This window comes from Dama dama, chromosome 32 (assembly GCF_033118175.1).
Source record: "Dama dama isolate Ldn47 chromosome 32, ASM3311817v1, whole genome shotgun sequence".
NCBI classification, from domain to species: Eukaryota; Metazoa; Chordata; class Mammalia; order Artiodactyla; family Cervidae; genus Dama; species Dama dama.
The window spans coordinates 26065160-26080539 of record NC_083712.1 but is presented as its reverse complement, the minus strand read 5'-3'; the positions used below and the strand labels follow the sequence as shown (position 1 = coordinate 26080539).

At 43.8% G+C, this 15380-nt stretch overlaps 1 protein-coding gene across 1 annotated transcript in view; it reads right to left on the bottom strand.

The window, feature by feature from the left end:
* MTMR7 (myotubularin related protein 7) overlaps nucleotides 1–15380 on the bottom strand; it is a 98535-nt gene that overhangs the window by 41618 nt on the left and 41537 nt on the right. The window contains exons 4-5 of the mRNA XM_061134553.1: nucleotides 11907–12064; nucleotides 686–814 (exon numbers count right to left, since the gene is read on the bottom strand). Of these exons, the coding sequence (XP_060990536.1) occupies nucleotides 686–814; nucleotides 11907–12064 (287 nt within the window). The remainder of the gene's footprint in view (nucleotides 1–685; nucleotides 815–11906; nucleotides 12065–15380) is intronic.

Here is a 15380-nt window from a genome sequence, read left to right as displayed (position 1 = left end):
TCTTACATCTCCTGCACGGGCAGGCGGGTTCTTCACCACTGTGCCACCCAGACTTTGTCTCCTGTCTAAAGTCAAATGACTTCTAAAGCAGGGAGCGGACACCATTCTTGTCTTCCGAGATTAGATTCTGTGTCCTTCACAGAAATGGAAGCATAGTTTTTGGTTGTTTCCATGGTTACCAATAAGACTGGGTTTTCTCACCTGCCCTGTGCAGTTCTAACCAACAGGATGTGAGCAGCTCACACATATTACATATAAAAGGCACTAGATGCTGGAAATAAATATACACACACACATATATATATGCCATTTAAAAAAAGAAAAAGAGTGTGCCATGACTTTGAGGGCTTTTCTAAACCAGGCATTGCAACAGCTTAGCCACAGAGAGCCTTTCAAGGTGACCGGTTAGAAGAGGACGTGCTCACTCAGATGATTAAGTCTAGGTATGTTCTGACTCCCGTTCCATTACTGTCAAATAAACACGGGAGGTCAACGTTCACAGGAGATAAGGCTTTAACACAAGTTGTGTTGGGCCGCACCGCACACATAGCAACATCCACATACTTGAAAAGGAATTCAAACCCACACAAACACACCACAGGGGCAGAAGGCCCCTGGAAAAAGGCCTGTTTATGATAAAAGAAGAAAAGCAGAGGCCGAAACAAAAGCATGCCTTGAGACTTACGTGGTTATCTTTATAGTAGTAAGAAAGGGCAGGAAATCGCCGTCTGCTCCGGAACTTGGAACTCCCCACTATGATGTGTGCTGTGGCCGACTTGGGAACGTACAGTTCGGTCGGGTAGGAGTCACAGACCTGGCGTGGAAAACACAAGGGGGTGTTTAGGCCTCAGCATGCTGCGCAAACAGCCACCAGAAATTCCCTTCCACCGGGCTTGCGGGTGGCATACTTCAGTTTTCTTAAGTTGCAGAGCCACTGCAGAGAAAATGAAGCTCTGATGCTAAGAAACCACAGTGAAACAGAGTCAGACACGCTTTGGCCTCCGGCCTTGGGCACTGCCCCTTATCTCCAAGGGCTCTTCATGGGAGTGGGAGGCAAGACAGGGACCAATGGGCGTTTCGTCCATCGAAAAGGGAAAAGCAATTTTGCATCCTGGCAACGGAGAAAATGTCAGCTATCTGTTCAAGAGAGCCCCACCCTGGGAGACGATGTCCTCCTTGGGGCCCCTTCTGTCCCCGGCACGTCCCCTGTGCACTCCCATCTGAGGCAACAGCTGAGCCAGCATGCTTTCTGGACCCCTCTCCCCTCCAACCTCCCAAGCTCATCTTCAGGGTCAACTCAGGGCCTCTCCCCTGGACTTCCTAGCATTCCACCCCTCACCACGCATTATATCAGCTTCCTGATTTTTATGTGTCGATTTTACAAGTGGTAAGAAATGAGTTACCCTTTCTGCGCATCCCTGACAATGATTCCCACAGTGGAATCTCTGGAGCCTTGGAATGATCTTGGGAATTTTATCAGAAATTAGGGGTTTAGGGGACTTGCCCTGGTGGTCCGGGGGCTAGGACTCCACTCCGAGCTTCCAATACGGACGGCGGGGTGGGGGAACCCGGGTTTGATCCCTGCTCAGGAAACTAGGTCCACACAGGCCACAACTAAGAGTTCACATGCTGCAACTAAGAGCAGCCAAATTAATAAATAGATTTAAACTTTTTAAAAACCATTTTAAAAAAAGAAATCAGGGGTTTAGAACCCGGTTCCAGTTTGCCAATTTTATGACTTTCGAGAAATCAAACTACTGAGCACTTGCTACTCTCTTAAGACTGACAGGGAACAGAAATGACATCACCCGGGGCCGATACAAGGATCAAATCAGGTAACACCCACAAGACTCTTCACCCATGAGGTCTGACAAAAGTGGAAGTGGTGGCAAGAGTAATGGTAGTTGACTTGTTGCTAGACACATAATTTGCTTTGACATTGGTCAACCCATCTTTTGGGGCTTCCCTGATAGCTCCGTGGTAAAGAATCGGCCTGCTAGTGCAGGAGACACAGGTTCAATCCCTGGTCCGGGAAGACACCCTGGAGGGGGATGAAATGGCAACCCACTCCAGTATTCTTGCCTGGGAAATCCCATGGACAGAGGAGTCTGACGGGCTATAGTCCGTGGGATCATGAAAGAGTTAGATGTGATTTACTGGCTAAAATAACAACAATCCCTCTTCTTGCAACAGGAGGATCATTTGAATGGCAGTTCCTAAACTTTATTTCCTAGAAGTCAAGGATCTTCTTGGGCATTTGAAGGCGAGTCCTCAGGCAGGTGCAGCAGCAGGCAAAATGCTATGTGCATGTCCTCTGTCCATTTCGCCTGTCCTGACCACTCTGAACCTCGAGACAGAAGGGCACAAAAATGCACCTCAAAGCTCATGCCAACTGTTCTGTGCTCAGGTCCTCCCTCGCCTGCCTCCCCGCTAGTCTTTGTTACCAGACTGGGCACCACACTGAGCAGGCGATGGAAAGGCCACTGAAGTGACCCTCTCGGGCCCAAAGCATTTCCCCAAAGGCATTTAGGGAAAGATTACCAAAGACACCAACGTGGGCTCTGGCACTGAGACTCAGGAGGAAAGTCCCAAGAACAGATGCTTCCAACCTACTTGGAACCCAAGCGTTTACTGGAACTACTCCCCCAGACACTGCCCTGGCTTCCCCTGCAAATCCGGTGTCTGGACCTCTCTCGAGTCAGCAGCCAGGACATGACTATACTGAATTCAAGAGACGTGTGGTCACTGCATCAGACTTACTACGTTTTCTTAAAACAAGTTTTTCTTAAAATTATTTTCTTAAAATAATTTCCTTTTTAAAAAGGAAATTAGTAGGTTTTCAGAAGTTGGGAATTACCCGCTTTCTTTAAGGGCGCTGGTGGTGGTTCAGTTGCTAAGTCTTGCTCAACTCTTGCAATGCCATGGACGGTGGCCCACCAGGCTCCTCTGTCCATTGGATTTGCCAGGCAAGAACACTGGAGTGGGTTGCCACTTCCTCCTCCAGGAAAATCAACCCTGAATATTCATTGGAAGGACTGATGCTGAAGCTCCAATACTTTGGCCACAGGATGCAAAGAACCAACTTACCGGAAAAGACTCTGATACTGGGAAACACTGAAGGAAGGAGGAGAAGGGGACAGCAGAGGGTGAGAGCTTAGATAGCATCACCGACTCAATGGACATGAGTTTGAGCAAACTCTGCGAGGTGGTGGAGGACAGGGAAGCCTGGAATGCTGCAGTCCACGGGGTCACAAAGAGTCGGACATGACTGCACAACTGAACAACCACCACCACCAAGGTGGACAAAAGTAAATTCACCCCTGCTCTCATGAAAGCAGACAGCACTTTCCAGCAGAAATTAAACATCAATCCTAGAAAGCGCTGACAGGTATCGCTTTTGCAACAAGCTCACACAGCTGAAATTAAAATTATGCCAATGAATAATACAAAGCACAGTGCAATTTATGCTGCCAGATTCTGAGACTACTCAATGTGCCCCCCGAAAGTTTGTCTGGCCTGGAAAATCACATAAGAAAATTCAGAGAGAAAATGAGAAGTTCAGAAAAGTGGGAAGTGCTTCTCTTTTGAACTTTCTTTATATTTACTCTGCCTTAGACAACTGAAGTGGATAAAGTTAAAAACATTCCTGCATAATATTTTTATTTTAATAAGGGAGTGATGTGCTTTGTCTTCCATTAAATAAACCCTCCTGCGGTGCCTACATGTCTTACTTGGCCTGGTCAAGAAGAATCTTTTGGGGTAATTCATTCACTCATTCAACAAGTTTTTTTAAATTGAAATATATTTGATTTATAACTCTGTATAATTCAAGGTGTGCGTGTGCATGCTTAGTCACTCAGTTGTGTCTGACTCTTTGCAACCCCATGGACTATAGCCCGCCAGGCTCCTGTGTCCATGGCATTCTCCAGGCAAGAATACTGGGGTGGGTTGCCATTTCTATCTCCAGGGAATCTTCCCGACCCAGGGATTGAAGCCGGGTCTCCCACATTGCAGACAGACGCTTTACCCTCTGAGCCACCAGGGAAGTCCTATAGTGTCTGAGCCACCAGGGAAACACAACTTAAGGTGTTCAGTTCGGTTAAGTCGCTCATTTGTGCCCTACTCTTTGTGATCCATGGACTGCAGTACACCAGACCTCCCTGTCCATCACCAACTCCTGGAGCTTACTCAAACTACTCAAACTCATGTCCATCCAGTCAGTGATGCCATCCAACCATCTCATCCTCTGTCATCCCTTTCTCCTCCGCCTTCAGTCTTTCCAGCATCAGGGTCTTTTCCAATGAGTCAGTTCTTCCCATTAGGCGGCCAAAGTGTTGGAGTTTCAGCTTCAGCATCAGTCCTTCCAATGAACATTCAGGACTGATTTCCTTTAGGATAGACTGGCTGGATCTTCTTGCAGTCCAAGGGACTCTCAAGAGTCTTCTCCAACACCACAGTTCAAAAGCATCAATTCTTTGGGGCTCAGCTTTCTTTTTTTTCTTCTTTTATTTTTATTAGTTGGAGGCTAATTACTTTACAATATTGTATTGGTTTTTGCCATATGTTGACATGAATCTACCATGGATTTATATGTGTTCCCCATCCCGATCCCCCCTCTCGCCTCCCTCCCCATCCCATCCCTCTGGGTCTTCCCAGTGCACCCCCCCGAGCACTTGTCTCATGCATCCAACCTGGGCTGGTGGTCTGTTTCACCCTTGATAGTATACTTGTTTCAATGCTATTCTCTCAGAACATCCCACCCTCGCCTTCTCCCACAGAGTCCAAAAGTCTGTTCTGTACATCTGTGTCTCTTTTTCTGTTTTGCATATTGGGTTATCGTTACCATCTTTTTAAACTCCATATATATGTGTTAGTATACTGTATTGGTCTTTATCTTTCTGGCTTACTTCACTCTGCATAATGGGCTCCAGTTTCATCCATCTCACTAGAACTGATTCAAATGAATTCTTTTTAATGGCTGAGTAATATTCCATGGTGTATATGTACCACAGCTTCCTTATCCATTCGTCTGCTGATGGGCATCTAGGTTGCTTCCATGTCCTGGCTATTATAAACAGTGCTGCAATGAACATTGGGGTGCACGTGTCTCTTTCAGATCTAGTTTCCTTGGTGTGTATGCCCAGGAGTAGTATTGCTGGGTCATATGGCAGTTCTATTTCCATTTTTTTAAGGAATCTCCACACTGTTCTCCATAGTGGCTGTACTAGTTTGCATTCCCACCAACAGTGTAAGAGGGTTCCCTTTTCTCCACACCCTCTCCAGCATTTATTGCTTGTAGACTTTTGGATAGCAGCCATCCTGACTGGCGTGTAATGGTACCTCATTGTGGTTTTGATTTGCATTTCTCTGATAATGAGTGATGTTGGGGGCTCAGCTTTCTTTATGGTCTAACTCTCACACTCATACATGACCACTGGAAGAATCTTAGCTTTGACTGCTGCTGCTAAGTCGCTTCAGTCGTGTCCGACTCTGTGCGACCCCATAGACGGCAGCCCACCAGGCTCCCCCGTCCCTGGGATTCTCCAGGCAAGAACACTGGAGTGGGTTGCCATTTCCTTCTCCAATGCATGAAAGTGAAAAGTGAAAGTGAAGTTGCTCAGTCGTGTCCGACTCTTAGCGAGCCCATGGACTGCTGCCCACCAGGCTCCTCTGTCCATGGAATTTTCCAGGCAAGAGTACTGGAGTGGGGTGCATTGCCTTCTCTGTAGCTTTGACTAGACGGACCTTTGTCAGCAAAGTAACATCTCTGCTTTTAATATGCTGTCTAGGTTGGTCATAGCTTTTCTTCCAAGGAACAAGTGTCTTTTAATTTCATGGTTGCAGTCACCACACCATCTGCAGTGGTTTTGAAGCCCAAGAAAATAAAGTCTGTCACTGTTTCAATTGTTTCCCCATCTATTTGCCATGAAGTGATGGGACTAGATGCCACGATCTTAATTTTATGAATGTTGAGTTTTCAGCTAGCTTTTTCACTCTCATTAAGAGGCTCTTTAGTTCTTCTTCACTTTCTGCCATAAGGGTGGTGTCATCTACATATCTGAGGCTATTGATGTTTCTCCCAAAAATCTGGATTCCAGCTTGTGCTTCATCCAGCCTGGCATTTCACAAGATGTACTCTGCATATAAGTTAAATAAGCAGGGTGACAATATACAGCCTTGACGTACTCCTTTCCCAATTTGGAACCAGTTCATTGTTCCATGTCCAGTTCTATCTGTTGTTTCTTGACTTGCAAACAGATTTCTCAGGAGGCAGGTAAGGTGGTCTGGTATTCCCATCTCTTTAAGAATTTTCCACAGTTTGTTGTGATCCAAACAGTCAAAAGCGTTAGCATAGTCAGTGAAGCAGAAGTAGATGTTTTTCTGGAATTCTCTTACTTTTTCTATGATCCAGTGGATGTTGGCAATTTCATCTCTGTCCCTCTGCTTTTTCGAAATCCAGGTTGAACATCTGGAAGTTCACATTCTGATGAAGCCTGGCTTGGAGAATTTTGAGCATTACTCTGCTAGCGTGTGGAATGAGTGCAATTGTGTGGTAGTCTGAGCATTCTTTGGCACTGCCTTTCTTTGGGATTGGAATGAAAACTGACCATATCCAGTCCTGTGGCCACTGCTGAGTTTTCCAGATTTGCTGACATACTGAATGCAGCACTTTAACAGTATCATCTTTTAGGATTTGAAATAGCTCAGCTGCAATTCCATCACCTCCACTAGCTTTGTTCGTAATGATGCTTCTTAAGGGCCACTTGACTTCACATTCCAGGATGTCTGGCTTTAGGCGAGTGATGACACCACTGTGGTTATCTGGGTCATGAAGATCTTTTTTGTATAGTTCTTCTGTGTATTCTTGCCACCTTTTCTTAATATCTTCTGCTTCTGTTAGGTCCATACCATTTGTTCCCTTTATTGTGCCCATCTCTTCATGAAATATTCCCTTGGTATCTCTAATTTTCTTGAAGAGATCCCTAGTCTTTTCCCATTCGTGATCTTGCATTGATCACTTAGGAAGGCTTTCTTATCTCTCCTTGCTAGTCTTTGGAACTCTGCATTCAGATGGGTATTATATCTTTCCTTGTCTCCTTTACCTTTCGCTTCTCTTTTTTTCTCAGCTATTTGTAAGGCCTCCTCAGACAAGCATTTTGCCTTTTTGCACTTCTTTTTCTTGGAGATGGTTTTGATCACCGCCTCTTGTACAGTGAACCTCCATCAATAGTTAATCAAACACTCTATCAGATCTAATCCCTTGAATCTATTTGTCACTTCCACTGTATAATCATAGGGATTTGATTTAGGTCATACCTGAATGGTCTAGTGGTTTTCCCTACTTTCTTCAATTTAAGTCTGAATTTGGCAATAAGGAGTTCATGATCTGAACCACAGTCAGCTCCTGGTCTTGTTTGCTGACTATATAGAGCTTCTCCATCTTCAGCTGCAAAGAATATAATCAGTCTGACTTCAGTGTTGACCATCTAGTGATGTTCACGTGTAGAGTTGTCTCTTGTGTTGTTGGAAGAGGGTGTTTGCTATGACCAGTGGGTTCTCTTGGCAAAACTCTGTTAACCTTTGCCCTGCTTCATTTTGTGCTCCAAGGCCAAACATGTCTATTACTCCAGGTATTTCTTGACTTCCTACTTTTGCATTCCAGTCCCCTATGATGAAAAGGACATCTTTTTTTTGGGGGGGTGTTAGCTCTAGAAGGTCTTGTAGGTCATCATAGAACTGTTCAACTTCAGCTTCTTCAGCATTAGTGGTTGGGGCATAGACTTGGATTACTGTGATACTGAATGGTTTGCCTTGGAAATGAAGAGAGGTCATCCTGTCATTTTTGAGATTGCACCCAAGTACTGCATTTCGGACTTTTTTGTTGACTATAAGGGCTACTCCACTTCTTCTAAGGGATTCTTGCCCACAGTAGTAGATATAAGGGTCATCTGAATTAAACTTGCCCATTCCATTCCATTTTAGTTCACTGATTCCTAAAATGTTGGTGTTCACTCTTGCCATCTCCTGTGTAGAACATATTAATTTGATATATTTGTATGCTGTAATATGATTGCCATCATAGTGACAGTTAGTACCTCTATCATGTTACATGATCATCCTTTCTTTTCAGTGGTAGGAATCATTAAGTTCTAGTCTCTTAAAAGTGTGATGACTATAACAGAATATTAATGTCTATCAACAAATTTTTACTGAACACTACGTACTATGTGCCAGGCATTAGGTTAGGTGCTAGGGCAATAATGAATAACAAAAGAGTTACTGGCCCCAAAGACTCACATTCCCTGAAAAACTGATCCTGGTTGCCCTGGTTACCACCTCCCAGTAAATGCATTTACCACTGCAGGGCAGTTTCCATCTGAGGGGCCAGCCATGGCATAATAATCAGACCTCCGGACTTCCTGAGGGTCCATCACACAGCTGAGCACTTCAGGATGAGAGTTAGCTGTCAGGAACTATGCTGTATCTACATAGATAGCTGTCTTCTTAAGCATTTAGGACCTAAAATTTACTTCAAGGAATTAATGATGTAATAGGGAGAAATTTACAATGTAAAGTAGGAACAGCATGAAATGATTTATATATAAATAAAATAATACATAATACATAAACTATAGCTGTAGAGAACTGACATAAACAAGATTTTAAAAATTACTGGTTTGGATTATACTTTCAGCTTTATTCAAAGAGAAACAGATTAAAATTTTAACCTGGTAATGAATGCCCATTATTTTATCTAAAGAAAGACCATTTTAAGAGTTAGGTACATGGACTTCCCTGGTAGGCCAATGGTTAAGACTTCGCCTTCCAATGCAGGGAGCGGGTAGGGGTTCGATCCCTGGTGAGAGTGCTAAGTTCCCACATGCCTTGTGGTGAAAAAAAAAACCAAAATGTAAAACAGAAGTGATATTATAACAAATTCAATAAAGACTTTAACGATGGTCCACATTAAAAAAAAAAAACGAGTTAGGGATAAAAGGAAATCTTAGCTTAGAGAGACTACCCAAAGCAAATGTCTTATAAAAAGGGATAAGAGCAATGCTGATAGAGATGATGCTGGTGATAATTAGCTTGGAGAGAATAGGGTAGTTCTGGTTCTGGAACCTCAGCTTCAGTACTCCACGTATGGAGTTTTTGCCACCACAGGCAATAGCTTCTTATCCATCAGATGACACCACTAGCCCCATCAAGGAATTTGTGAAAAGAAAGAAGTAACTGTTGTAAAAGAAGGAAGGAAAAAGCAGATGTTTTTGTCGCCCATGAGGTTAAAAGCAAAAGTAATGGGTGATGACATAACCTTCCCAATGGACTATTAGTCAGAAATAGTTTGACAGAATTAACTTTTATTATATTTTCTAAGCTGGTGACAAATAAGGGTTCATCATCTCTCTCTCATTTCAACAACATTTGTAGAAATCAGAAAAATCCCCTAGGTTTTCACCTTTTCTGTTTCAGCACAATTTGCTGATTGTTAGTTTGCCTTTGCTATGTATCACTTTTGGGAAAAAGAAGCTGAGTAACTCATGTTTTTCAGTCTCTACACGGTAGGACTTGAGTGACTAAATGTGAGTCATGTTTGTGGTGCTAAGTCTAGAAGGAAACCTCATCAGACATAGGAAGAACCTGTGTTTCCAAGGAAATACTATTCCACAGATGCAGCTGAGCCTCATTTTCACCCTCACCCAAGGGTGTGTCATGTTTTTAAAAAAATTTTTTAATTATCCAATTTTCTATACTAAACTTGGGTTTTCCTTCATTTCTTTGTGTGCCTTTTTTTTTTTTTTTTTTTTAACCAATTATTTATTTGTTTATTTTTGGCTGAGCTGGGTCTCCGTGGCTGCTCACCGGCTTTCTCTAGCTCCTCTCCGTTGCTAGGGCCGGCTCCCAGCAGCTGTGGCTCGTGGGCTCAGTAGCCGTGGCGCTCGCGCTTAGATGCTCCAAGGCACGTGGAATCCTCGCACGCCTTCCAGGGATCGAACCTGTGTGCCCTGCATTAGCAGGAGGATTCTTAACCACTGGACCACCAGGGAAGTCCTTTCCTTCATTTCAAGGCTAAACATCCACTGCAAAGGTCGGCTTTAGCATCGGAACAAATCATTACATTAGCCGGATACTTTATAATGGGTAAGGCAGAAAGGACGCAAATGTCTGCTCACGGTGTAAGATTATGACTGCTAGATTTAAGTGCGATTAGGAAGAGAAGTCAGTAGCCTCAACGTGGCCATTCTATTCCAAATAATCTATAAATTCAAGATATTCAGAAGAAGGCTTCCCTGGTGGCTCAGTGGCCAAGAAGCCACCCGCCAGTGCAGGAAACACAGGTTCGATCCTTGATCTGGGATGATCCCACATGCGGCACAGCATCTAAGCCGGTGTGCCAGGTCTATCGAGCCTGTTCTCTAGAGGCCGGGAGCCGCGACTCCTGAAGCCCTCGCACTCTAGAGACTGCGCCCCCCCAACAAGAGAAGCCACCGGAATGCGAAGCCCTGGCACCGCAAGGAGAGAAAAGCCCGTGTAGCCGCAAAGATCCAGCACAGCCGAAAACAAATAAAATAATAAAGTTATTCAGAAGATAGATGTGGGAGGACCTGACCTTCCACGTATTTATTGACAGCAACATACTTTGTATAATTCCATTTTTGTTGTATGTATTTGAACCGTCCCTTTGCCTCCACGTTCTCCAATTGTCAACAATGAAATACATTACTCGTGTAAGAAAGAAGTTATTAAACTACGCAGATGAGAAAACAGTTAGAAGCTTAAAACCTACTAGAAAAATATGGGCTTCTCAGGTGGCACAGTTGTATAAAGAATCTGCCTGCCCATGCAAGAGACTTGGGTACGATCCCTGGATTGGGAAGATCTCCTGGAGGAGGAAATGGCAACCCACTCCAGTCTTCTTGCATGAAAAATCCCATGGACAGAGGAGCCTGGTGGGCTACAGTCCATGGGATTTTCTCCAAGCAAAGAGTTGGACATGACTGAGCACACATACGCAGAGAAGAACATTAGGGCAATGAGATATGGGCTGTTTTGTTCCTTTTTCTCTCTCTTTTGCAAATTCTCTACAATGTTCTGACTGTACTTCCATTACTGGAAACACTTTAAAAATTAATAGGGAAACCAGTCCCTCTGTGCAAGCCCACCCTCGGGGAGAACATGAATCAGCTCTGCTCCCCCCAACACCCCTCCACCTCCCATTCCCTCTGGAAGTGCAGACATGTTTCTCCACGGTTCTCCAGGGAAGCCTCTTGGTGACCTTGTGTACCAATCAAGAGTTCAGGGAGCCCAGAAGGAGCTGGTGCCAAACTGCCATCAGAGCCTCTGCGCCTCCCTACTCATCACTCACTGAGCTATAAAAAGACCAGGCGGGAGGAGGGAGGCGCTGCCCCAAGGGTGCTGCTGGGCCTCTCTGGGGTTCCACTCCTGCAGCTGTCGGAGGGGATGGTCTGTAAGGTGGCTTCTGCAAACTTTCCGATCCCAGATGCAGGTGGAGAACACAGCTGGTAATACCCAAGGGAGACTTGGAAACCCACACATCTGTACCCACAAAGAGCTGTCGGAGCGAAAGGAGAGCTAACAGAAGTCATGTTCCGCTCTGTGACATCAGGGCTTCATCTGGGTTAAGTATCTGCATTTCACCAAATGGGCTTCCCCCATGGCTCAATGGGAAAAGAACCTGCCTGCAATGCAGGAGACACAGGAGATGCGGGTTCAATCCCTGGGTTGGGAAGATCCCCTGGAAAAGGAAATGGCAACCCACTCCAGTATTCTTGCTGAAAAACCCCATGGGCAGAGGAGCCTGGCGGGCCACAGTCCAAAGGGTCGCAAAGAGTTGGACGTGACTAAGCAACTAAGCCCTCATTTCACCAAATGCCTCCACTCACCCTGTACTCTCTATTCACGTCACTAAGCTGCCAGTAATTATTAGGCAGGCCCATTCGCTTGTATTCTTCGCTGAGATCGATCAGCATCCAGCCTTGCTCCCTTTCTTCTCTATCCAGCTTGGGGTTGAATGAAAAGCAGTATAGCTCCTCGTATTTCACTGCAAAAAATAAGGGAGAATAAAATCAAATCAAGCCAAGTCAAAGCCACAACCAAATCCCCCCAGATACATTCTGTCCGGGCTGGAGAGGCCAGCCCAGCTGCTCACCCTTGGGACCCTCCCTAGAGTACCCCATCTCTATGGTGGGACTACCCACCTCCTCCCAACAAGACCTCAGGACAACTGAACGAAACTTTAAAAGAACTTCTTTCCTTTCAGGAGTGTGATCTTCCCCATTTTGTGGGCTTTTTTTTTCTAGTTTCTTTTGAAAACTAATATGTTTTCAGACCACATAAAATATATGGCTTAAAAATGAATTAAGAACATATGTGTACTTTCAATATTTAAGACATGGAAGTAACCTAAGTGTCCATCAACAGATGAATGGATATAGACTATGTTATATAAAAATATACATACACACACACATACGTACACCCCCCCCCACACACATATATACAGAAGAAGATTATTCAGCCATAAAAAATAAAATATTGCCATTTGCAGTGACATAGATGGACCTAGAGATTATCACACTAAGTCAAGCAGAGAGAGACACACATTATATGACATCACTTTTACATGGATTCTAAATAATAGTACAAATTAACATATTTACAAAATAGAAACACTCACAGACATAGAAAACAAAGCTATGGTTACAAAAGGGAAAGGGGTGGGGGAATTAGGAATGGGGGATTAATAGATATGCACCACTATATATAAAATAAAAAAGGAGTTACTGTATAGCACAGGGAACTATATTCAGTATCTTATGATAACCTACAATGGAAAAGAATCTGAAAAAGAACATATAGGTATAACTGAATCACTTTGCCATACATCTGAAACTAACACAATATTGTAAATCAAATATAGTGCAATTTTTTTTAAAGGGCATACATATTCCTTAAGACAAGCAGAACTCAATCTGTTTATGTATGTCAAGCTCAAGTTTGGGATGGCTTCTAAGGGTTACAGAGAGGTCAGGCCATTGCCATGTTCTGAAGCTCAAACAGCTTAAAAAAGTCAAAAAAGAAATGACAAAACAGTTGAAAAAAAACTGGAATATATTTAAATATTTGCAGTGAAAACACTTGAACTTTCAACAACTACATAAATGTCATAACTGTACTGTTCTCAGTATTTCCAGGATTCACTAAAAGAGATCCATTCATAGTGCATGGCACCCTGTCCATGAGTGGTAAGTTGAAGGATGTGTGATGACAGACTTCTTTCAGGTCTGCCAAAGCATCTCTGAGTTTAGGCATCACCTTTTATGCTTGCAAGGCCAGGCCTGACAGCCGTTCCCAGCAAGATCGAGGATTTTGGTTCTCTTGCTCTGGCCTTGCCACATCGAGGGAGGCAACTAAATCAGTGCTGTCCAACAGAAATACAGTGTAAACCACGTCTGTCATGTAAGATGTCCTTGTAGTCACACGAAAATCGTAAAAAGAAAGTGAAATTAATCTTTACAATATATTTTATTTAGCCCAGTATTTCCAAGGCATCATTCAACATATATGGAATACAGTACCTATTAATATTTTACACATTGTGTTGTACTGTCTTTGAAATTCTGTGTGTGTTTCACACTGAACAGCGCATCCGAGTTCAGACCAACCACATTTCAAGCCGTCGATAGCCCCATGTGGCTAGCGGTTACCTTCTAGACAGTGCAACTCGAAGCACTTTTGGTGATAATAAGCCGTGGCTGATAGTCAGTGAACCCTTGTTTCATTCCAGATTCTCTTCTGATGAAACATACTGATGGGCATCTAGTAGGCATCATCACAGGTCTCCTTGCAGAGATGAGAAACCTGAGGCGCAGGGAGGTTCGGCAGTGACCCCAGGGTCACACAGCGAGCAGGCTGGAGTCCGCTATATAGCGCGTGCTCTTCCCCACCACACCTGCTGCCCCTCCGAGGCAGCCCCTTCTCCCTTCCCCCCATGCGGGCCACCTTTGTATAGCTTCTTTCCAACCATCCCCCTAAACTTCCTTTTCGTTTCTCCAGTAGAACTGTTTCTCCTTACAGTGTTCTTAGATCATTTTTAGTCCTTCATCTGTCAGTGGAATTCAGCCTGAACAACTGGATGCTCCTAAACATGCGTCTGTAAGTCCAACAGTACAAAGTAGAACCAGCAAAAGGCCGCAGTAACACACAGGTGGCCTAAGGTCAAGACTGTCTCCAGCTTCTTTTGATTGCTATTGGAATGACTCACCAACAGGTATGACCACTGGACTGACTCATTGGAAAAGACCCTGATGTCGGCAAAGATTGAAGGCAGAAGGGGAAGGGGGCGACAGAGGATGAGATGGTTGGATGGCATCACCGACTCAATGGACATGAGTTTGGGCAAACTCTGGGAGATAGTGAAGGACAGGGAAGCCTGGTATGCTGCAGTCCATTGGGTTGCAAAGAATCAGACGTGACAGAGCGACTGAACAGCAACGACACAAGCATGATAAGATAAGGGTCATACTTTAAGTACTAGACTTTAGCATTAGGCAGGTACTCTTTTTTGCAAAAAAAAGAAGCAAGAGGACTAGGGTTTATCAGTGAGATAAGCTATATTCTATTTTAGTGTCTCTTGATATCGTTATTTCAAATTTGAAAATTGAGCATACAGTTTCAATAAAGAAGAAGATGCACATGTACACATACATGCACACACGTGCACACACACATGCACAATGTAGATGCTTCCAGTAAAAACAGTTTCTTCCCATCTTAGCAAATTGAGCAGACAGCATATAAAATTGACATCCAGTTCTGGGAATGGTTAGCCTGACACCAACATATGTTTTCCATCTCTAAGTACCATTTTCATGACTCAGGCTTCTGATATCATAATGTTAACCACAAATGCAATTTGTTTAAGAAGCCAAAAGAATCTCTTGAGAAAGCCTCCATTCCCTCAGTGAAAGGAGTGCTAAGGAAGATGGGGAAATGACAGAAGTTAAGTTCCCTTGGTTAAATTGCCTACACATAGGTTTAAAGGTAGAGGCAGAAAACCACTCTAAGACTACTGATGATTTTCTGTGTTCAGGATCATTCTTGCTGTCATTAGGAAGAGACAAGGAAACCACACATAAATTCATGCAAGAATAATCTGTAACCAATATTAAGATCACTCTTGAATGGGGAGCCATCAGAATGGGTTGCCATTAAAATAACAAAATTTTCTCTTTCAATTATTTTTAAGGAAAAGGGTGATCGACTATACCTTTGGCCCAATTTATGTAAAATTCTTCATAAGGGCAGAGAAACCCCCATTTTTGTCAGCCAAAGCTCAGTTTTATTAATGTGGGCAA